This window comes from Rhinoraja longicauda, chromosome 11 (assembly GCF_053455715.1).
Source record: "Rhinoraja longicauda isolate Sanriku21f chromosome 11, sRhiLon1.1, whole genome shotgun sequence".
In the NCBI taxonomy this organism is placed as follows: domain Eukaryota; kingdom Metazoa; phylum Chordata; class Chondrichthyes; order Rajiformes; family Arhynchobatidae; genus Rhinoraja; species Rhinoraja longicauda.
The window spans coordinates 10,249,072-10,273,708 of record NC_135963.1 but is presented as its reverse complement, the minus strand read 5'-3'; the positions used below and the strand labels follow the sequence as shown (position 1 = coordinate 10,273,708).

The 24,637-nt window shown below is 43.0% G+C and overlaps 1 protein-coding gene across 1 annotated transcript in view; it reads left to right on the top strand.

Moving 5' to 3' along the window:
* Positions 1-5,481: 5,481 nt before the first annotated feature.
* LOC144598279 (divergent protein kinase domain 1A-like) overlaps positions 5,482-24,637 on the top strand; it is a 36,232-nt gene continuing 17,076 nt past the window's right edge. Inside the window, exons 1-2 of the mRNA XM_078408231.1 lie at positions 5,482-5,782; positions 23,002-23,136. Of these exons, the coding sequence (XP_078264357.1) occupies positions 5,714-5,782; positions 23,002-23,136 (204 nt within the window). The 5' untranslated portion in view covers positions 5,482-5,713. The remainder of the gene's footprint in view (positions 5,783-23,001; positions 23,137-24,637) is intronic.

Genomic DNA, 24,637 nt, shown 5'->3' with positions numbered 1-24,637 from the left:
CCTCTCCAGCACCTGACAGCAACACCTTCACTGTGCAGGAGTATGATGTTAAGCGCGTGCTCAGAGCAGTGAATCCCAGGAAAGCTGCAGGCCCCGATGGTGTGACGGGCAGAGTGCTGAGGGAATGTGCAGACCAATTATCTGAGGTCTTCACAAAAATCTTCAACCTGTCCCTTTTAAAATCCACCATCCCTCCCTGCCTGAAGTCCGCCACAATCATCCCACTGCCGAAAAAGTCTGTCATCAGCGGCCTTAACGACTACCGTCCGGTAGCACTCACACCGGTCATCACAAAGTGCTTCGAGAGACTGATCCTGCAGCACATCAAAGCCAGCCTCCCACCCACCTTCGACCCATACCAGTTTGCCTACAGAGCAAATAGGTCTACAGGGGATGCCATCAACACTGCTCTTCACACTGCACTGACCCACCTTGAACACCAGGGGAGCTATGTGAGGATGCTCTTCCTCGACTTCAGCTCTGCCTTTAACACGGTCATCCCGAGCAGACTGGTCACCAAACTTTCTGACCTTGGATTTTCCCAAACCATCTGCCAATGGATCAAGGACTTCCTGACCAACCGCCCCCAGACCGTCAAAATAGGCCCACACCTCTCCTCCACCATTACACTGAGCACCGGCTCACCACAGGGCTGTGTGTTGAGCCCCATCCTTTACTCCCTCTACACTCACGACTGCGCCCCCACCCATCCCACCAACACCATCATCAAGTTCGCGGATGACACGACTGTGGTTGGATCCTCAGGAAGACCAACCTGCAGGAGAAGCTCATGATGTCCTTCTATCGCTGCTCCATCGAGAGTGTGCTGGCATACTGTATAACCACATGGTATGCCAGCTGCTCAGAAAAGGACAGGAAGGCCCTTCAGAGGGTCATCACGACGGCCCAGAAGATCATCGGCTGCTCACTGCCCTCCCTGGTGCACCTATTCAGCCTACGCTGCCTCAGTAGAGCAGGCAAAATAATAAAAGATCCATCCCACCCCGGCCACCGTCTGTTTGTTCATCTGCCCTCTGGTCGACGTTTCAGGGCGATCAAATCCCGAACAAACAGACTTAAGAACAGTTTTTACCCCAGGGCCATACGAGAACTGAACACTACTTTCTGCACTAGGTCACACTGTTAAAACTTTTGTACTTAATATAATTGTATTTATTTGTTTGTGCATTTATTGCATATATGTTTTTACGCACCGTCAGGATTGGCTATTTTTTAATTTCGTTGTACTCGTTGCAATGACAATAAATGAATATTATTATTATTATTATAAAACGCTGCTCTACACTTCATCCAAGGTTTGAAGAACATTTTTGTGCTTTGGTGACCAAAACTAAATTCAGTCTCAGGCCAAATCAGATATTTTTTCACAGCAGCTGTCTAAAACTGTTTTTACCAAAAGCAGACATAAATGCTGGAGTAACTCAGCGGGACAGGCAGCATCTCTGGAGAGAAGGAATGGGTGATGTTTTGGGTCGATACCAAAAGCATATTGCTTGCCTTGTTAATTGCGGTGCGGTATTTAAACATAGCCATCATAAATAAAACTATCATACCCTGATTTCTGTCAGTCTGTTGCCAAGTTGAGTCTGGATTTGAAAATCAGATTTTTTAAATTGGGAATAGTTAAGATTTTCTGTAAAAATAGTGGGATTAACTATTTTGAAAGCAGATTCTCAGTCAAGCCACCAATGAAAAATAACAGCCCCCTACATTTAAATATATGTCATGCATTTCCTTGTCTACTTATCTTGAAGATCAAAACCACTGATGCCATAGCATCTCTGCATCTTGTCACCTTTCTGGAAGGAACTTTCTAGCCGAGATTGGTCATATCAGCCATCTCGAACATATCACAACTCTATAGACGATGTCCTGGAGAACAAGTGACGAACAACAACCAACCAGTCTAGAATCAAAAGATTGCAGGGTTCAAATCCCAATCTGGGTGTTGGAGCAGATAATTTATGCCGTACAGAAGCATTTTCCTGCGTCCTGACTAATATTTATGCCACAACCAACATCGGTTAAATCAAGTACCCCATTTATCTCATTCCAGTAGGACATTGCTGTGCAAGACTGTCTGCTACACTTCATTTGCATCAATGGCTGTACTTCACAAAGTATTTCATTAAATCCTCTCATTATGAAGGCCAACATCTCATTAGTTTTCCTCACAGCCTGCTGTACCTGCATGCTTACTTTTAGTGAATGATGTACAAGGACACCCAGGTCTCGTTGTGGATCCCCTTTTCCTAATCTGACACCATTCAGATAATAATCTGCCTTCTTTTAGAGATACAGTGCGGAAACAGGCCCTTCGGCCCACCGAGCCCGCGCCGCACAGCGATCCCCGCGCATTAACACTATCGTACACACACTAGGGACAATTTTTTTACATTTACCCAGTCAATTAACCTACATACCTGTGCGTCTTGAGTGTGGGAGGAAACCGAAGATCTCGGAGAAAACCCACGCAGGTCACGGGAAGAACGTACAAACTCCGTACAGACGGCGCCCGTAGTCAGGATCGAACCTGAGTCTCCGGCGCTGCATTCGCTGTAAGGCAGCAACTCTACCGCTGCGCACCATGCCGCCCCCTTCTTCTTGCCACCAAAGTGGATAACCTCACATTTATCCACATTATACTGCATCTGCCATTCATTTGCCCACTTACCCAACCTATCCAAGTCATCCTGCATCCTCATATCATCCTCTTCACAGTTCATACTGCCAGCCAGTTTTGTGTCATCTGCAAATTTACTGATGTTACTTTTAATTCCTTCAACTAAATCATTAATATATATTGTAAATAGCTGCAGTACCAGCACCGAGCCTTGCAGCACCCCACCAGTCACTAGCTGCCACTCTGAAAGGGACCCATTACTTCCTACTCTTTGATCCTGTCTACCAACCAATTTTCTATCTATGTCAATACCCTACTCCCAATACCATGTGCTCTAATTTTGCCCACTAATCTCCTGTGTAGGACCTTATCAAAGGCTTTCTGAAAGTCCAGATACACGACATCCACTGGCTCTCCCTTATCCATTTTACTTGTCACATCCTCAAAAGATTCCAGAAGATTAGTCAAGCAATTCCAGAAGATTAGTCAAGCAGTTCCAGAAGATTAGTCAAACATTATGAGATTACATTTTTATCAACTAAAAAATAGAGACAAGTGCATAAGAACAATGAACTGCAGCAAAGAGAAATTGTGTGTGTGGGGAGAAGAGAAAAACCACAGGGAAATCAACCATGTGGAAATAAGTAATAAATTATGGAGGAAAACTGCTTATATTTTATGCCCCAGGAGATGTTGAGAAAAACAAGGAAAAAACAATTAAAGCATTTCTATTAAAAATGTATTAATTTTCCTATCAATATTTTCCTCTCTTCTCTTGAAATGTAATTGGTACCATTATCTTACAATAAATATTTTATCTGTGTGCCATTCTAACTGGATATTGTTCATCTATGCACTTCAGGTTGGAGTGGAACATCTCAATTCTCTCTTCGCCCAACACAAATATATATTATAATAATAATAATAATAATGCATTTTATTTATATAGCGCTTTTCATATACTCAAAGACGCTTTACAGAGATTTAGAGAACATAGGGAAATGAATAAATAGATAAATAAGTAAATAAGTAAACGAACAGAGAAAGGAGACAGAAGGTGAGGTGACCTTCAGTGGTTGAAGGCAGTACTGAACAGGTGAGACTTCAGCGATGTTTTGAATGTGGTGAGTGTGGAGTGTGGAGTGTCGATACAAAATGTTGGAGTAACTCAGGCAGCATCTCTGGAGAGAAGGAATGGGTGACGTTTCAGGGTCGAGATCCCTTCTTCAGACTGGAAAGAAAATTTTTCCTACACAAGTATTTCATTAGCTGAAAATCCCATCTTGAGTAAAAGAAACAAATTATACAACTTGGAATGAATGAATGAGTGAATGATACTTTATTTCTCATATGACAAGTCACAGCGATATTCTTTGCTTTGCATTCCCAAGGACCCAAGGTATGCAAAGAGTTGCCACATAAAAGGTGGAGACAAAGTTACAAAGTATTCTATTTAATACGAACCATTTTTAACACATTCCATTTGTGGTCCCCCTTAGTTCTCGGCGGTTCTCCCTTCTCCCCATCCTCCCATCCACCCCCCCCATCCCATCCCCCCCATCCCATTCCCCCCCATCCCATACCCCCCACCCCATCCCCAGCGGCGGTTTCCCCACGCCAGGTCCTCCTCTGTTTTCACCCCCCCCCTCACGGCTGTTCCCCCACCTGTCCCTCCTTTGTTCACGGCGGTTCCCCCACCTGTCCCTCCTTAGTTCTCGGCGGCGTGTCCGTCCTCCGGCACCCACGTGGCCCGTCCTAGATCGCCAGCGCCATCCTCGACCTCGACTGCCAGCCCCACTTCATCTGATAACATTGTTAAAATATTCCGCCAAATTAGCAATATCTGCAGGCTCAAGTTTATTCCCCTCTGCCTGAGATGGCAGTCTGAAACAGGCCCTTCAGCCCAAGTCACCCATGACGACCAAGTTGTCCCAATAGCCTGTACTTGCCCCATATCCTTCCAAATCTTTCTTATCTAGTTAAAGTAAATCTTTTTCTTTAACATCGGTGGCTTGGTCATAAGTATAGATATCTGGGCACAAAATCCTGCTTGCCCTCCCACAAAGTTAATGCTTACTGTCTGTGCTAGTTGGAGTATGTGGACTGAAAAGCCTGGAAGAAGCATGTGAATGTATGATTGAAGAAGGGTCTCGACCCGAAACGTCATCTATTCCTTTTCTCCAGAGAAGCTGGCTGACCCGCTGAGTTACTCCAACATTTTGTGTCTATCTTCGGTTTAAACCAGCATCTGCAGTTCCTTCCTATATATAATTATAACAGGGCAGACTTTATCAACAGGAAAAAACTGTTAAATCTCTAATGATTTCCAGAAATTGCCTGAGATTTCGTGCAAACGCAAGAAATCCCTGTTATGGCGATCTATTTCTCAATCAAGTAGTGTAAGAAAATAACTGCAGATGCTGGTACAAATCGAAGGTATTTATTTCACAAAATGCTGGAGTAACTCAGCAGGTCAGGCAGCATCTCAGGAGAGAAGGAATGGGTGACGTTTCGGGTCGAGACCCTTCTTCAGGCTGAATCTCGTTTCTCAATCAACATCACTGAGATAATCTGATTTTTTTTCTCTCATATGGCTGTTTGATGACGCTAAAGGATGTAAGTTGTCTGCTGTACATTATAACACAGGCTTCGCTTCACCAAAGTACTTAATCTATTAAAAAAAACATCCGTTCCTTGTACGAACAATCGACGTTCGTCTTTTTTATTGTTGCAAAATGCTGTTGTTGGCGATGTAAAGGGGGGGGGGGAATAGTGTCGGCTAACTGCGGCCCCGTGGCCGCGTTCCAAAAGGCAGCTGGGCGGGAGTGCGCCTTTAAGCGCACAGCGAGCAGCCAGGGTGGCTTCGGAGCAGCGGATGACAGCTCGCCACTGAAACTGGCGAAAGGGGCAGATGAAGCTCGCCCCGGGCGCCGCCGGCGATTCGCGCGGGCTGCATTCACGCGGCTGCGAGCCATCGTTGGAGGGCGAATGAGCGATTTCGGAGGAGGGGGTTAGAAGGGACGGTGCGGTGAAGCGGGCGGCTGAAGCGGATGCGCTGCCTTCATTGCCATGATGGCGAGGGGGCTGCTTCCCTGGGCCTCCCTGAGGAAAATCTGCGGCAGTCACTACTACATCCAGGTAGGAGGACGCGCACCGCAGCGCAGGCTGGGTTTGTGTAATCATTGCAGCAATGTTTATAAACTGCCGGGCGATTGGGGGTGGGGGGGGGGGGGGTGCTGCGAATATCCGTAGCCTGGGGTTTGGGCAGATGACTCGGCTCGCGCTGAGACAGGGACCCGGCGCTTTTCGTTTGAAGCAAACGGTCGCCCGCCGCCGGGGCCGGTCACGTGATGCGACCGAGGTCCGCGCGCCCGGGACAGCTGCAAACCCACCTCTCCCCCTCCCCCCCCCCTCACACGCAGCCTTTGTGAACGCCGGTGTGTGTATTCTGCATGCGCGCTTATTACATGCAGCCTGTACATACATGTATGTACAGTGCACACCCCCGGGCATTTTGTGTGAGGTATCTATATTCCGGGCATTTTGTGTGCACGCAATACATCACCAAGTCGATATATCTGAAGTGCTGGCCATCTTTAACATTAAACGGTCTGTTTAAATCTTGTTGCTCTCTTGAGCATTTCGTGGGGTTTTAAAAAAAATGCATGGATCAAAATTAAATAAAGCAGCCATCTGGACGGTGTTTATCTTCACTAAAAGTGAATGCAATAATGTAAGCAAAGGAAATTCTCTGCACCAGAGAATTTGACTCTCTTGACAAAGAGAGTGGAATTGCACTAGATGTGGAATTTCATCGGAAATGTTAACGATGATGGAGCCTCTTGAAACACAAAACACGTTTAGGAGAGTAAGGTGATCCAAGTTAAAAATCTAGCCAACTTATTTTGTTTAAAGCCAAATTTAATTCTCTCAGGGAATTTATGTTTCACTCGGGTTTAGTTATGTTTTGGAATTGAGCGATTACTTAATTTACATATATTTTTTTAAAGCCCGACTTCTCCCTCCCTTAACACCCTGAGGGGACGCACTGAAACTATTAAATATTCGGTAAAAATACAGAATTTCACTAATCCGTGGGCGTCTTGTCATAATTTTAACATTGTGCCGTTCTGGTGTGCTGAAAGAAGATTCTTTTAAAAAATGGTCAAGTTTATTTTCAGATTCTCGTATTTAAGGACCAAATGAGGGGTTTGCACCCTTATCACCTGAAGAATAGATCGGACCCGATGAGGTCAACCAGTTAGATAGACCAAGGTTTGAACCTGGCTTTCTTATTAGGCTGTTCTCATATTCTGCATTCTCGTGTGAGCTTTCGGGTCAGCATAGATTTTGTCGTCATTGATTAAGACGTGTAATTATCCAAACTAAGAGGGATCCAGCTTTAATACCCGCTGGGGGATGAGGCTAAAATGCTGCAAATAGCCTGAAGGATCCTTATGGCATACATTTCTTGACTCCATTGCTGATTAATTTTATCCTGCCCCCTTCCATGTGGAAATATATATTTATGTGTGTAGGAAAGACCTGCAGATGCTGGTGGACACAAAATGCTGGAGTAACTCAGCGGGACAGGCAGCATCTCTGGAGAAAAGGAATGGGTGACGTTTCGGGGTCGAGACCCTTATTTCGAGTCTGAAGAAGGGTCTCGACTCGAAACGTCACCCATTCCTTCTCTCCAGAGATGCTGCCTGAGTTACTCCAACATTTTGTGTCTACAATATATGTTTGTGTTGGGCGAAGAGAGAATTGAGATGTTCCACTCCAACCTGAAGTGCATAGATGAGCAATATCCAGTTAGATATCCAGTTAGAATGGCACACAGATAAAATATTTATTGTAAGATAATGGTACGACTTATATTTCAAGCGAAGAGTGGAAAATATTGATAGGAAAATTAATATATTTGTAATAGAAATGCTTTAATTGTTTTTTCCTTGTTTTTATCAACATCTCCTGGGGCATAAAATATATAAGCAGTTTTCCTCCATAATTTACTGCTTATTTTCACATGGTTGATTTCCCTGTGGTTTTTCTCTTCTCCCCACACGCACACTTTCTCTTTGTTGTAGTAATACATATCTTTGTTCATTGTTCTTATACACTTGTCTCCATTTTTTTTTAGTTGGTAAAAATGTCATCTCATAATGCTTGACTAATCTTCTGGAACTGCTCGACTAATCTTCTGGAATTGCTTGACTAAGCTTCTGGAATTTTTTGAGGATGTAACAAGTAAAATGGATAAGGGAGAGCCAGTGGATGTAGTGTATCTGGACTTTCAGAAAGCCTCTGAAAAGGTCCCACACAGGAGATTAGTGGGCAAAATTAGAGCACATGGTATTGGGGGTAGGGTATTGACATGGATAGAAAATTGGTTGGCAGACAGGAAACAAAGAGTAGGAATTAACACGTCCCTTTCAGAATGGCAGGCAGTGACTAGTGGGGTGCCGCAAGGCTCGTTGCTGGAACTGCAGCTATTTACAACATACATCAATTATTTAGATGAAGGAATTAAAAGTAACATTAGCAAATTTGCAGATGAGACAAAGCTGGGTGGCAGTGTGAACTGTGAAAAGGATGCAAAGAGGATGCAGAATGACTTGGATAGGTTGGGTGAATGGGCAAATGCATGACAGATGCAGTACAATGTGGATAAATGTGAGGTTATCCACTTTGGTGGCAAGAAGAAGGCAGATTATTATCTGAATGGTGTCAGATTAGGAAAAGGGGAAGTGCAATGAGATCTGGGTGTCCTTGTACATCATTCACTGAAAGTAAGCATGCAGGTACAGCAGGCTGTGAAGAAAATTAATGGGATGTTGGCCTTCACAACGAGAGGATTTGAGTATAGGAGTAGAGGTCCTTCTGGAGTTGTACAGGGCCCTGGTGAGACCACACCTGGAGTATTGTGTGCAGTTTTGGTCTCCTAATTTGAGGAAGGACATTCTTACTATTGAGGGAGTGCAGCGTAGGTTCACGAGGTTAATTCCTGGGATGGCGGGACTGTCATGATGAAAGAATAGAACGACTGGGCTTGTATTCACTGGAATTTAGATGAAAGGGGATCTTATAGAAACATATAAAATTATTGAGGGATTGGACACCCTAGATGCAGGAAACATGTTCCCGATGTTGGGGGAGTACAGAATCAGGGGCTACAGTTTAAGAATAAGCAGTAGGCCATTTAGAACTGAGATGAGGAAAAACGTTTTTCCAGAGAGTTGTGAATTTGTGGAATTCTGTGCCTCAGAAGGCAGTGGAGGCCGATTCACTGGATGCATTCAAAAGAGAGTTGGATAGAGCTCATAGGGCTAGTGGAATCAAGCGATATGGGGAGAAGGCAGGAATGGGGTACTGATTGTGGATGATCAGCCATGATCACATTGAATGGCGGTGCTGGCTTAAAGGGCCAAATGGCCTACTCCTGCACCTATTTTCTCTGTATGTATCTATAATCAGATTGTGAATTTGTCACATTCCAAAAGTGTTAACTCAAAAACCTACTCAAACACTGCCATGCAATTCTGAGAGAGTGCTGCATCACACTGGCAAAAACACCCACTTTTGGATAATGTGGAAACAAAGAACTGCAGATGCTGGTTAATACACAAAAGGGTACAAAGTGCTGGAATAACACGTCACGACCATTCTTCAGAGTAATTGTAGGGGAGAGGAGAAGGCTTGAAAAGGGAAGAGATAGGACAAAATGTGGCAGAAATGGGTTGACGTAGGCGTGAGGGGTTTTGACAGGCAGATGGTTTTTGGATAATATTTCTTTTTACAATTTTTCCATTGTATTTGCAGAGATGTTTCCAATGGAAAATAAAAACCTTGCATTATCTATCTTCACATTTCAGAGTGATCCCTGCATAGTGAGCATTTTTGTTCATAGCGATTACAGTGCCCTTGATGTAGTCCTATCAGATTGGGTGAACTTACCACAGCTTAAAACTTCACACTTAATTAGGCTTGACAGGGATGCTGCATAGGCAAAGCTTCTGAAGAAGTCAATTGCTAATCGTATATTTTGACAGTTTCAAGAGGGTACATTGACAGAATTAAACTGATGAAAAGTTGCAGTATTTCTCACTTGATACCTCGTTTAAGTACAAGTTGCAAATTATTTTCTGTTCTTTCATGAAATGTTCCATTACCCAGACAACCTACTTCTATCTCCTGCAATGTTGCCCAATTTATCTGTGGCTTAGTTCATTCACTTTTGTTCAATAACGATTTTAATCTAATCTGTAATGAGACCTTGTTATGTCTTCTTCCTTAATGCTCCAGTGAAATTCAGTTGGAGCAGGTTCAGATTTTGAATACTGAATCAGAGGGCGAAATATTCTTGAAATGCTGTGCAGTTCAGTCATTGTTTACTCTATGAGCTTTGTGCGAACAAAGAATTTCATTGCACTCTGGTGTAATAACACCATGAATGACAATATGACATTAAATGGATCTGATCTGTGAGCATGTATCAGCATACTATCTACTAGTTTTTATTTCCTTAAATTAAGATTGATTTGAGCAGTATAATTTCAGACATTTGTCAACTGAGAGTCAAGAGTGTTTAATTGTCACAAGTACCAACGGAACAATGAGATTCTTACTTGCTGTAGTTTAACAGGCTCATAAACGCATAAGTCACAGATAATATATAATCAAGAATACAATCAATGAATAACCATTACCACTAGGTAAACATAATCGTGCAAAAACCGAAGTCCATAGCAACTATTGTCTTCTATCATTGCACTGAGTTAGTGTTGTGTGATGTTCAAGAACAGGATAGTTGCTGGGAATAAGCTGTTCTTGACCCTGGTGGTCAGTTTTCAGACTTCTGTACCTTCTTTCTGATGGTAGGAGCAAAATTAGAGTGGGGCCCGGGTGGTGAGCGTCTTTGATATTGGCTGCCTTTTTGATATTGGCGCCTCCTATGGTCTATATTCGATGGTGGGGAGGCTATCCATCACTCTGTAGTCTTCTTTGTTCTTGGGCATTCGAGTTGCCAAATGAAGCCTAGATACAATCAATAAGTATGCTGTCAACTGTCAAATCAATACATGGATAGTGTAACTAGAGGAGAGACCGTAATGGATCTTGAAGGGGGGAAACAAGCCTGGGCAGGTGACTGGTATTTCAGTGGAAGGTATTTTGGAAGCAGTGATTCCAACCCCATAAATTTTAATATCCTGCTGAATAAAGAGAAGTCTGGATATTGGGAGAAAGTACTACATTGGAAGAGGATAAATTACAACTTTATTTGGCAGGAGCTAGAAAATTAGATGAATTGGGAGCAGCTGCTATTGGGTACAATATGACCAACACTGCACAAAGCCATGGGCTAATTAGGGATGGTCAGCGTGGTGTTGTGGAGCACAGGCCATATTTTATAAACTTGATTGGATTTTTTGAGCAGGTGACAAAAGTCGTTGATAAAGATAAGACGATAAATGTTATGTACGTTGACTTTAGTAAGGCATTTGACAATAACCGCATGGTAAGTTGATCCAGAAGCTTAAGATGCAGGGCATCCATGGTGAATAAGGAATTTGGATTTCGAACTGGCTTATCCAGAGAGGGTAGCAGTGGAAGGGTGTGATCAGTGCTGGAACTTCTGTTGGTTGTGAGATATACAAATGATTTGACTTGGTTTTAGTTCGTAAGTATTAACTATAAGGAGAAGTTGGACAAATTTGGATTGTTTTCTTTGGAGCGCGGGGGCTGAGGATAGAAGTTTTTATAAAATTATGAGAGGCATAAATAGGGTAGACAGTCAGAATCTTTTACCCAGGGTGTAAATGTTAAATATTAGAGGGAATAATCTGGTCAAGTTTATTGCCACATGCACAGATATGGTTAGGTACAGGTACAATGAAAATCTTGCTTGCAGCAGCATCACAGGTATATAGACTCAGACAACACACAAATACGTAAATTATGCAAAATCTGCAAGTCGGGGGCAGCAGTGTCGCAGTGGTAGAGTTGCTGCCTTATGGCGCCAAAGACCCAGATTTAACTGTCTGTATGGAGTTTGTACGTTCTCCCTGTGACCCCTTGGGTTTTCTCCGGGTGCTCCGCTTTCCTCCCACACTCCATAGATGTACAGGTTTGTAAGTTAATTAGTTTCTAGTAAATTGTCCTGAGTGCATAGGATAGTGTTAGTGCACAGGTGATCACTGGTCAGCTCGGACTCAGTGAAGTGAAGGGTCTGTTTCCACGCTGTGTCTCTAAAGTCTAAAGTACAAAAGAAAAAAAGACTGTGTAAAACACCACGACAAGAAAAAAAATCAAGTCCATGGTAGTGCAAGAGGTAGTCCATTGTGTTCCGTTATTGAGGTAGAGTTAGAATCGTGCAGGCTGATTTAACACCTGATAGTTGGTGGGAAAGTACCTGTTCCTGAACCCAGTATGAGTGGGACTTCATGTTTCTGCACTTCCTGCCTGATAGTAGCAGTGCAGTGAGTAGTGGCAAGACCTGGATGGTGGGGATCCTTGAAGGTAGAACCCACCTTTTGGGGTAAGCACCTTATGCCTCCAATGATGGGAAGGGCTGTGCCAATGATGGACTCGCTGCATCCTCTTGCATTCTTGTACATTGGATTTACCACGCAGTGCATCTGTAGAAAATTTAGAGCATTCAGTGACATGCCAAATCTTTTCAAACTCCCAAGAATGTAGAGGTGATGATGCACCTTCCCCATAATTACATCTCTGTGCTGGACCCAGGACAGATGTTAACGCCTAGCAATTTGAAGCTGCTAATTCTCTCCACCACCAACCAATTGAAGGGGGAAAGTTTAAATGAAATGTATGAGGAATTTTTTTTTTTTACACAGAGGTCATAAGGTGTAAGGTGGTTGGAATGTGCCGCTGGGAATGGTGATGGAAGCAGATACGATAGTGGCATTTGTGAGGCTTTCAGATAGATACGTGAAGATGCTGGAAATGGACGTACGTGGAACACATGCAGGCAAAAAGGATTTGTATAAATTGGTTCATGTTCAACATGGGCTGAAGGGCCTGTTCCTGTGCTATACTGATCTACCTATTTATTTATCTAACTGATCCCTATTAAACCAGCTAAGTATGCATTATGTGTGTCCCCAGATTTTTATTATTATGCTTCTTATGAAACCCTTCTACAAACCACTCTCATGTATTTCATCCAAATATCTGGGAATAAAACTGGATGGACGGCAGACAAAATAGGGGGATCCTGTGCAATATAATGGACCACCATTGAAAACTTTTGTGGGATGAGTTCCCATCGATATCTATTAAATTAGATGATCCAGATGAAATATAGTGTTTCCTTACTCAACCTATATTGCAATTGAATCATCCTGGTGTTCCTTTAAGCTTCATTACTTTGGGGTGTGTGTTAGTTACTTTAGTAGTGGTGCCAGTATCAGTGTGTTATTTTCAGTGTAATTTCTCTAAAAATATAGGACGTCACCTGTGGAGGACAGGAGACCCAGAGAATACTCACTCTATCTTAACAACGAACATATTTTGCTCAACAGATTAGGTGAAACTTGAGTACCTGAAAATGGCTTGAGTGTGCTGTGGTGTCTTGTGCTGCAGTTGCCTTGGTCACAATTTCTTTAACAATATACGCAAGCTACTCAACCATGCAACAATTTGCATACTCTTCTGGAAATAGAAGATTGTTAATTTTGTTTCTGAGAATGCCAGGCTTCTACATAGGCTCACAATTAAAATTCTATGTTTCATGCCCTGATGTGTTTTGTTGAATTTCCTTTCAAAGCAAATGACCATGTTCAAATACAGTCCAAAAGATTTGAAACATTAAACCTCCTTTCTTCTAGAGATGCTGCTTGATGCGTATTTACAATAGTTTATGATGAATAGATCTAAATTAAGCATAAAACTACCATTTACATTGCTCTTGTACTAAAAACATAAAAAGGATCCAAGTGCCCTGTGGCAGTCTCTTCACTGTTGGATCTATTGGCCACATTCAACATTCATTGCCTATGTCTGTGAGTTAGCAAGACTCGCAAGTAAGAATTTCAAGACTTCTGCAAGTAAGAAGTTCTGTTTCGGGACATATGATAATAAAACACTCTTGAACAACTTCAGGAGGAGAAAGCTGGGAATTCATGAACCTGTCTTTATTGATGGGACACTGTTGGAGAGTCAACAGGTTCACATTCCTGGGCGTGCATATCTCTGAAGATCTGCCCTGGGACCAGCATGTCGACGCAATCGCAAATAATGGTTATCGATGCCTCTACTTTACAGATTGAGAGGATGCATTATGTTTTATCGACTGAACCTCTTCAGGTGTATGGTGGAGAGCATACTGACTGGTTGCATCACAGGTTGGTTCAGCAACGCTTAACACCCAGCAATGAAGGAGGTTGCAAAAAGTTGTAGATGTTATCCAGTACTTCACAGATATTCATCTCCCCCCCATTGAAAGGATCTATGGGAGGTGCTGCCTCAAAAAGGCAGCTAACATTATCAAAGACCCACACCAACCTGGCCATATTCTCATCTGGCTACTACTGCCGGGAAGAAGGTACAGGAGTCTGAAAATTGAGACCTCAAGATTCATGAATAGCTTCTTCTCGGCAATGATTAGGCCCTTGAACACTGCACACTTGAACCATTTCCTCGGCAACTATGATCAACTGTGGTCTTTGTTTTGGTTGCACTACGGACTTTGGATTTGCACTATTATGGTCTGGTTACAGTATTATAAATTTATTGTATTATTGATTATTTTATATTTGTTTTGGGGTTAATGGGCCTGTAAAACCTGCAGTAAGTAGGAATTTCATCGTTCCATTGCCTGTACATATTCCAATTAAACCATTAACTGAGAGAACCATGTTTTTAATGCAGATGCTGGAGTCTAGAGTTTTGATGTAGGGTCTCCACCTGAAACATTGATAATTCCTTTCCATATTCCCCCCACACAGATGCTGCTCAACCTCCTGAGTTCCTCCAGCAGTTTTCTTTTGCTTCAGATGAAAACATTGAATCCTGGAAAGGCGAATTCATGATTGGCATGTGTGGCAGCATATATGCAATTTTGATGCCTGTAAATTGACCCAAGTATCTGTTACCAAGATGCCGCGGTCCAGTCCAGTCGCCGTCGTGGTAGCTCTGCGGGAACTGTGCGTTTTAAACTGGTATGTTTATTTTTAAATTATCCCTAAGTGCTAGCGTGTGCTAGCACTTAGCAGTAAACCAATGTACGACCGGGAAACGCTCGTAAAATTAAACTCGAGCGCTACCGGAGCACTATTAAACAGTATACTACTCACCGATATATCAACGTGGCCGATAGAGATCATCAAAGGAGCGCACCGCGGCAGCAGCAGGTCCGTGGGAAAGTCGAGAAAAACACCGAGGGAAGCGAGGGGGGATTCGGAACAGGCTGAGAACCCAAGCCTTACGTCCACCTCTGCCCAGCATACTTCTGGCCAACGTCCAGTCTCTGGAGAACAAGCTGGATGACCTCAGGGCAAGGATCAGATTCCAGAGGGACATAAGGAACTGTAACATCCTTTGTCTGACTGAGACAGGCTGACCCCGCTGGTGCCTGACCAGGTGATTTGTCCATCCGAGTCCTTCACTGTTTTCCGGGCGGACAGAACGGAAGAATCCGGGAAATCCAAGGGCGGAGGAGTCTGCTTCTTGACCAATAATAACTGGTGCAATCCTGGAAATATTAAGACGCTTTCTCGTTCCTGCTCGCCGGACCTAGAACATCTGACTATCTCATGCCGACCATTCTACCTACCCCGGGAGATCAGCTCGGTGATCATCACAGCCGTCTATATTCCACCGCATGCGGACAATGACGTGGCACTGTCGGCCCTACACGATGTGTTGTGTCGACACCAAAACAAGAACCCTGATGCGGCTGTGCTGGTGGCTGGAGATTTCAATAGGGGAAATCTCAAAAAAGTCATGCCCAACTTCTACCAACACATCACGTGTGTCACCAGGGGGGAAAGAACTTTGGACCACTGCTACACGCCGTTCAGGAAAGGCTACAAGGCCGTTTCTCTCCCTCCTTTTGGAAAATCTGACCATGCTGCCATTTTCCTGCTGCCGGAGTATAAACAACGGATAGTACGGGAAGCGACAGTGACGAGGGACGTAAAGCGGTGGGCTGACCTTTCAGAGGCCATGCTGCAGGATGCACTGAGCGAAGTCGACTGGAACATGTTCCAAGCAAGTTCCAGAGACGTAAATGAGTTTGCGGAAGCGGTTACGGACTTCATTGCCACAATAGCCAATACCATCATCCCCACGGTAAGGGTCAGTATCTTCCCTAACCAAAAACCCTGGGTGGACAGGTCTATTCGCGTGGCCTTGAATGCTCGCACCGCTGCTTACAACTCTGGCCTGGCATCCGGCAACGTGGACGACTACAAGGGAGAGTCCTACCGACTGCGAAAGGCAGTGAAGGATGCAAAAAGGAGGTACCGGGACAAGATGGAGTCACAGATGGAGCAGCATGACACCAGGCGCCTTTGGCAGGGGCTACGGACAATAACTAGCTACAGGTCCAGCACCCCCTCAACCGGAAGTGCCGGCTCCTCCTTAGCTGATGACCTGAACTCTTTTTATGCACGGTTTGGGATGGGTAACACCACCAGCACGCCGTCTAAAAACAGCACTGAAGGGGCGCTGGCTAGCGAGGCTGGAGGGGGATCCACCGCCGGGGATGTGCACACATTCTCGGTGTCCAAGCACGAGGTGAGGTGGGCTCTGACGCGTGTGAACACGAGGAAAGCTGGAGGTCCAGATGGTATATCTGGGCGAGTGCTAAAGTCTTGTGCTACTCAGCTTGCTTCAGTGCTCACCACAATATTCAACCTCTCCTTGGCCAAGTCCATGGTCCCTGCATGCTTCAAAAGATCCATCATTGTACCGATGCCAAAGAATGCCTCTCCAGCGTGTTTAAATGACTACCGACCGGTGGCCCTCACCTCGGTTGTCATGAAATGCTTTGAGAGGCTAATGAAGAAGCACATCTCCGCCCTCCTTCCTCGCAACATGGACCCACTACAGTTCGCATACCGTCCGAACAGGTCCACGGATGATACGGTCTCCCAGGTTCTACACACCGCTCTCTCTCATCTGGACAACCAGGGGGGCTATGTGAGGATGCTGTTCATTGACTTTAGTTCAGCATTCAACACAATAATCCCCAGCAGACTGGTTGAGAAGCTGCTGGAACTGGGGCTTAGCACCCCTCTGTATGCCTGGGTCCTGGACTTTCTCACCGCCAGGCCCCAAGTGGTCAGGATGGGGGAACACACATCTAGCTCCCTCACCCTGAACATAGGATCCCCCCAGGGCTGCGTCCTTAGTCCCCTACTGTACTCCCTGTACACACATGACTGTGGGGCCAGGTTCAGCTCAAACTCCATCATCAAGTTTGCTGATGACACTGTGGTGGTGGGCCAGATCTCCAACAACGATGAGAAGGCCTACCGGGAGGAGGTGGCTGATCTGGCACTCTGGTGTCAGGACAATAGCCTCCTCTTGAATGTCACTAAAACGAAGGAGGTGATTGTGGACTTCAGAAGGGCTAAACATCCAAGGACGTACACGCCACTGGAGATAAATGGGTCTACTGTGGATAGGGTGAGCAGTTTTAAATACTTGGGAGTCCGCATCACAGAGGATCGGACGTGGGCAACGCACATTGCCGCACTGGTGGGTAAGGCAAAGCAGCGCCTTTACCACCTTAGACAACTGAGGAAATTCAGAGTGTCTCTGAGGATCCTTCATTGCTTCTACTCTGGGGCTGTAGAGAGCATCCTGTCCGGCAACATTACAGTCTGGTTTGGGAACAGCTCTGCCCAGGACAGGATGGCCCTGCAGAGAGTAGTGCGTTCGGCAGAACGCACCATGGGAACTACACTCGTCCCCCTGCAGGACCTATACATCAGGAGGTGCAGATCCAGAGCAAGCAAGATCATGAGGGACTCCTGCCACCCCAGTAACGGACTGTTCCAGATGCTACGATCAGGCAAACGCCTCCGCTGTCACGCTGTGAAAACGGAGAGGATGAGACGGAGTTTCTTCCCACAGGCCATCAGGACTGTCAACTTTTATAACCCCAGAGACTAAATTTTTGTCTACACTATAGTAACTTATTAACTTTATTTATATGCTGTAACTGTAATTCTTTTTTGTGCACAATCCGCAGGCATTGCCACTTTCATTTCACTGCACATCGTGTATGTGTATGTGACAAATAAATTTGACTTGACTTGACTTGACAATTGCCAGAAATACTTCATGCCCAAGTGATTAATAGTTGATGAAATACTTTGGGACTTTGCGAGGGTGTGTCAAGTAGATGTTTTCTGGTGCAAAATGATCTACCAATAAATTTGATTCAATAAGGTAAAGCTCCTCTTCTGTTGTAGGAAGTGACATTATTATGGAGAGAATATTTTTTTTATGGAACAGCTGAGCTATTGGAGTCCTGACTAATCAGACAATTTCTGAAACCGTAGGAGGCCAGATAATCTATCCTGATTGTGTCTATCAAAAGAAAACCATGTAACTCCAGCCAATCTCCAACACCAACATTCCAACACCAGCATGTAATAGCTGTGTAAATACAGTCAGTTTAACACGTTGCAATCCTCCACAATTTATACAGAGAATCCGGTCTCCACCTCCTACTAGGAAAGGGTGAATACATTAGGCAAAAAAAGACGCAGTGCTGGACTAACTCAACAGGTTAGGCAGCATCTTTGAAGAACATGAATAGGTGACGTTTTGGATCGGACTCTTCAGACTTTTTAGGGTCAGGACTCTTCAGATTTAGATATTAGGCCTTTAATGATATCATAATCATACTTTATTAGCCAAGTATGTTTTGCAACACACGAGGAATTTGACTTGCCATACCAATAAAATGCAACAAGACACACAAAATACATTTTAACATAAACATCCACCACAGTGACTCCTCCACATTCCTCACTGTGATGGAAGGCGAAAAAAGCTCAATCTCTTCCCTTCTTTGTTCTCCCGCGGTTGGGGGCCTCGAGCCTTCTGTTGACAGGACAATCTTGGGTCCCGTAGCCAGTGGTTGGGCTCTCCGCATCGGGACGATCAAGCTCCCACATTGGGGAGCTAAAGGATTGCAACATATCTGCTGCTGCTTTGAATCTTGTCCTTGGCTTGGCTCCAGTAAGTTTCTTTTCCTGTTGTTATTACTGTAAGGATTTTTGTGCTGTTGGTGTTCTAGATTAAGGTAAAGTTGAAAGCGAGTTAAATCTTCCTGTGGGAATAATAATGGGTCAACTGAGAAACATCTGAATGAAGGCACTTCAAGATTCAGTAAAGAAAAATAAGAATAAATGCGTGTTTTGAAGTTTTGCTTAATTGGCAATTACGCTCGGGGGATTGGATGATTATTTTAGTGTCCCAAATTACACGTGATCTTCAAGCGACAATGTTGTGACTGTGACTTGAGTCACTGGAGACTGAAGCTGGTAGATATAAAAGGTCTTTATTTATCACAAGCAGATCTTCTGGAGAATCGATTTCTCCTTGCTTGACACTCAACAGCACAGTGTTTTGTACTTTTAAAAAAAACCAATAAATGATTAGCAACAGTTTGAATATCTATAATTACATGCTTTAACATTTTGAGTGTAGGCAGGTGATTTTTGCAGGATTGCACATTCAAGTCCTAAATGAAAGAACTCCTTTTAATATTCGAATACCAGTGGCTGTTCGGAGGGATTCTGAGCATAAAGCACCAGACTACCAAATAAACTATTTTTGTTACCATGTTGAGGGATGGCTCCTTGATTATGCAAACAACCAGAATATTAAGCGAGGGTATGGCAATATTTAAAGGCAATTTAATGTTCTGAATTAAGGACGTGGAGTATGTCTATGGAGATGGGAGACAGCCACTTAATGCCTTCCCTGATCTCATCATGAGGGTATCAATAAGGGCCAATTAAAATGAACATGGTTTTTTCCCCCTGCGTTGTTACAATGGTACAGAATTGGAATATCCCACAAAGTTTTTATTTATGCTTCTCATGAGTCAGAGTATTGAGTATAGCAGTTAGGACATTACATTACAGTTGTACACGATGTTGGTCAGCCCATGCTTTGAGTATTGTGCACTGTTATGGGCACACTGCTATAGGAAATCATTAGGCTGGAAAGAGTGCAAAGAAGAGTTGCAGGACTCAAGTGATTGAATTACAGGGAGAGGTTAGGCACTTTACTCCCTAAGGCACAGGAGAATGAAAGGTAACCTCATGGGGATGTACACAATCATGAAGAGTATAGCTAAGCCACATGCAATCTTTTTCCCAGGGAAAAGGAATCTAAATCTAGTGGGCATTGGTTTGAGGTGAGATGGATAAGATTTAAAAATGACCCGAGGGACAACTTCTTCACATCTATAGTACATATATGGAACAAACTGCCAGATAAAAATGATTGAGGCAGGCATAATAACATTTTAAAAGGCGTTTGGACAGGTACATGATAGAAACGATTTAGAGGGATAGGACCTAACGTGGGCAAATGGGTGTAGCTTAGATGGCCATTGTGGTGGTGTGGATGAGTTGTTTCCATGCTGTAATACTTTTTACTCTAATTCTCTAAATTTGATTTGTTGCTGACTACTACTTAGTCCTACCAATGTAATGATTTGATCCTGTTTAAACTGAGATCTATGCAATACTTTACAAAATTTGCAATGTTGGGAATGGTTACAGGATATAATGTATCTGTGACAGTTATTTTAGTGGTGAGAATTCTGCGGCTAGAGTCTTTAGCTTAATCATTGCATTGAAAATCACTTTAAAATTGTAAAATAAAACTTGTGAGCTTCTCGAGACTTGTTATTTTTTCTAATTTTTCTGAACTTTGCGTAAGTAACAGAGTTGAAATGGGAATATCATATCATATCATATATATACAGCCGGAAACAGGCCTTTTCGGCCCACCAAGTCCGTGCCGCCCAGCGATCCCCGTACATTAACACTATCCTACACCCACTAGGGACAATTTTTACATTTTACCCAGCCAATTAACCTACATACCTGTACGTCTTTGGAGTGTGGGAGGAAAGCGAAGATCTCGGAGAAAACCCACGCAGGTCACGGGGAGAACGTACAAACTCCTTACAGTGCAGCACCCGTAGTCAGGATCGAACCTGAGTCTCCGGCACTGCATTCGCTGTAAAGCAGCAACTCTACCGCTGCGCTACCGTGCCTCTGATTGTTTGCCCACAACTGTCACTCGAAGAACAGGTCTACGGTTTGCTGTTTTCATTTTTTTACTCTCCTATCTTGCGTCTGCAGGACCCTGTGATTTATATAATGTTTTAATAACCATGTTTTTATCATAATTATTGTGGCAGCTTTGTTCGCATCCCTATTGATGTAAAAGTAAACTATTTTAATATCTACTATTTATTTCACAATTTAATCTGTTAATTATTTAACTATTCTTTTAGAGAATTTTTTATTTGTACTTTTTTTAATCCTTCTAATGTCTAATTTTCCTGTTGGCTAGACATTCTATGATGGATATGTTTAACCTTGTTAGCCCTGTGTACCATGTGCTCCTTTTTGGCTGGTTGGTTTTATCCCAGTACTTGTGTGATCAGAACAATAGATATTGGTCACTAATCAGTAAGATTGAAGTGTTCCTACCATGGCACACAGAGTAACTTGGATGGTAACTTTTGTAAAATTTTGGCACCGACCAATGCTTATGAATTTGGTGTAAATTGATATCGAATTTTCTCTTCAAGAAGCCTCATGCTTATTCTCCACGTGCAAATGTCTTCAGGCTAAATTTCATTGTCACTTGTTTTTTCTCCAATCTAACTCATCCACTTCCAGCTACTTTTGAGTCCAGAGTTTTCTTCCAGACTATCCACAACAAATTCCTTACATTTGAATCTAAATTATTAATGTATAAAATGAAAAATTAAAGACTTGGCATCAAGCTTAATGGAACCTAATGCATACATTTCCAATCATGAAAGTATTATTGGCTGCTACTATTAGTTTTTTCGATCCAATATTCAGCAGATCAGGCAGCATTTGTGGAGCGAAATGGACAGATGACGTTTTGGGTCGGCTCTATTGGAGTTGGAGTAAATGGGGTCCCTATTTTGTTCCCTTCTACCCACTAGGCTCCCTCTAGTTCTACATCACACATTTTTCTATGTTTCCACTTCCTTTCTTATCAATTTCCACAGAACTCCCTCTAGTTCTACATCACACATTTTTCTATGTTTCCACTTCCTTTCTTATCAATGTCCACAATTTGTACCCTTTGTCTTCTCCACTTATCACTTCCAGCTTTGGTTACTATCTCTGACCTTCTCTCCTCTAACTTAATCTGCCAATCAACCTGTCGTTACCTGGATCCACCTATCACTTGTCAGCTCAAGCCCCTCCCCCTCCCACATCTCTTTCTTCCTGTTATCACTCATCTCCTCCATCAGTCTGAAGAAGGGTCTTGACCTAATTGGTTCCACATGTGGGATCTTTTAATGCTTTTGTTATGAATAACCTTGTATGTTCCCACAGTACTCTCCAGATACCTCCCTTTAGCTTAACCTGTCTACATTCTTCTGTACACTCTTTGCATCCTCTTCATAGTTCACTCACATACCTAGCCAGATGTCATCAGGAAAACATGAATTATGCACTCCTCAGTTAATTAATTGAAACATATTTTAAAAAGCTGAGGCCCAAACATTGGTTTCACAAAATGCTGGAGTAACTCAGCAGGTCAGGCAGCATTTCTGGAGAGAAGGAATGGGTGACGCTTTGGGTCGAGACACTTCTTCAGACTGAAGAAGGGTCTCGACCAGAAGCGTCACACATTCCTTCTCTCCAGAAGCCCAAACATTGATCGTTCTCTGTCTTTTCTCTGCTAATTCCCTTATGTTCATTACTTTGGCCACCATCCTGTAATCAAACTGACATAATCTAAAATGTTGGCATTGTGTCTGGCTCATTCATGCCTTGTTGGTACTTTACAGTTTCCTAATTATTTCTGAAAAAATACTGCTTTTATCCTTCTACCTAGAACTCTTGAATCTTAAATCTTACGCCTACATATATTCATTGTAAATCACTTAACCATTGCCATTAGCATTTACTCTGGCACATCCCTTCGTCTCAGTCAAAAAATGGGGTAAGACCTAAAGTTATTACATTAGAATCTTGCAACTCTTGACGTCATGTTTTTAAAATTAAAATGTTGAAATATTTGGGACGGACAATATGCACTGCAGTGAACAGGAGTGAAAAGTGTTCTTTCTGTGTCCACAGGCCCGCTTACCATGTGTACGTGTCAAGTACCTATTTTTCTCATGGCTTGCAGTTTTTGTTGGGAGTTGGGTGATATATGTGCAATACTCCACTTACACAGAATTGTGCCGAGGTCATGACTGCAAGAAAATAATTGTGAGTAATAATAATTCTGTTCCAATTCCTAAAATGTGTGCTGTTTGTTTCAGTGAATTGTTAAACAAAGAGTTAATTATTTTTAGTGCTTTATCAAAGACTTGTGCCTATGAAATTCAGATTCCTTATTCTGGCACTATTTGCTTGATAACCTGATATCTCGGTGAGGAGATGTACAGATTTGATAGGAATTGTAAGCAGTTGGTGCAGAGATGTGTTTGACGTTTTATCATTGTAGAATAAAGAAACAAGTTCATAGAAATTTACATCTAATTTGTTTGATCGACCTGGCCTCAAATTAGCATACAAGTGCTTATTCATTATGCTGCTAATACACATCAATCTAATACATTATTCATAGCGAGGATGCCTCACTCCTTGTAAATAATGTGGTGATGCAAATATAACTCTTAGGCAAACTAAGCTCTTAGGGCTAAGGGAATCAAGGGATATGGGGAAAAAGCCGGAACGGGGCACTGATTTTGGATGATCAGCCATGATCTTATTGAATGGCAGTGCTGGTTCGAAGGGCTGAATGGCCAACTCCTGCACCTATTTTCTATGTTTCTATAAAGTTTAATACTTTGAACAATTAAAATGAGTATTGGAAATAGATTATGTCTACTGTTCAGAATGAATGCTGCGATTAATTTGGAAACATCACTGCTGCAGAATATGGCTGTTATCGATAATAAGGGCAGTTTGACCTATTCAGCAATCTAGCGCTATACTCTTCTACGTTTTGCAGAATAAGTGATTATCTTATTGATACACAGAAAATTCTTACACGGCTAGACAGAGTGCATGTTGGAATAATGCTTTGTCTGGATAATAGACAATAGGTGCAGGAGGAGGCCATTCGGCCCATAATGTATTGAGAAACATAGTATAAGAAAATAACTGCAGATGCTGGTTCAAATCGAAGGTATTTATTCACAAAATGCTGGAGTAACTCAGCAGGTCAGGCAGCATCCCAGGAGAGAGGGAATGGGTGCTAAACTCTCGTCGAAGAGAGGAGAACTTCTTCAAAGTGGACATACCTTGAGGAGAAATCGCAGTGGAGCAACAGGTAGTATAAGAAAACTGCAGATGCTGGTACAAATCGAAGGTATTCACAAAATGCTGGAGTAACTCAGCAGGTCAGGCAGAGATCATTGTCTAAACGTTGGGGGTTAGCCACAAAAGAGTGAGATAAGAAGAAACTTTTTTAGCAGTATGTAGTGAAGCTTTGGAATTTTCTACCCATTATGTGAATTGGAAGCAGAAGTAAGCCACTACTTGTATGCAGAAAAAAGCTTTTGTGCCCTAGTTATTCAACTCTGGATTTCCATCTACCTGTGCAAACCTACTCCCCCATTTTTATCAACTACTTACCACTACCTTAAAAAAAATTCAAAGACAGCTTCCACTGCCGTTTGCGGAAGAAACCCCCAAAGACACATGACTCTTTGAGAAGTAGAGAAAAAAATAATCTCTGTCTTAAACGCATGACTTTTTATTT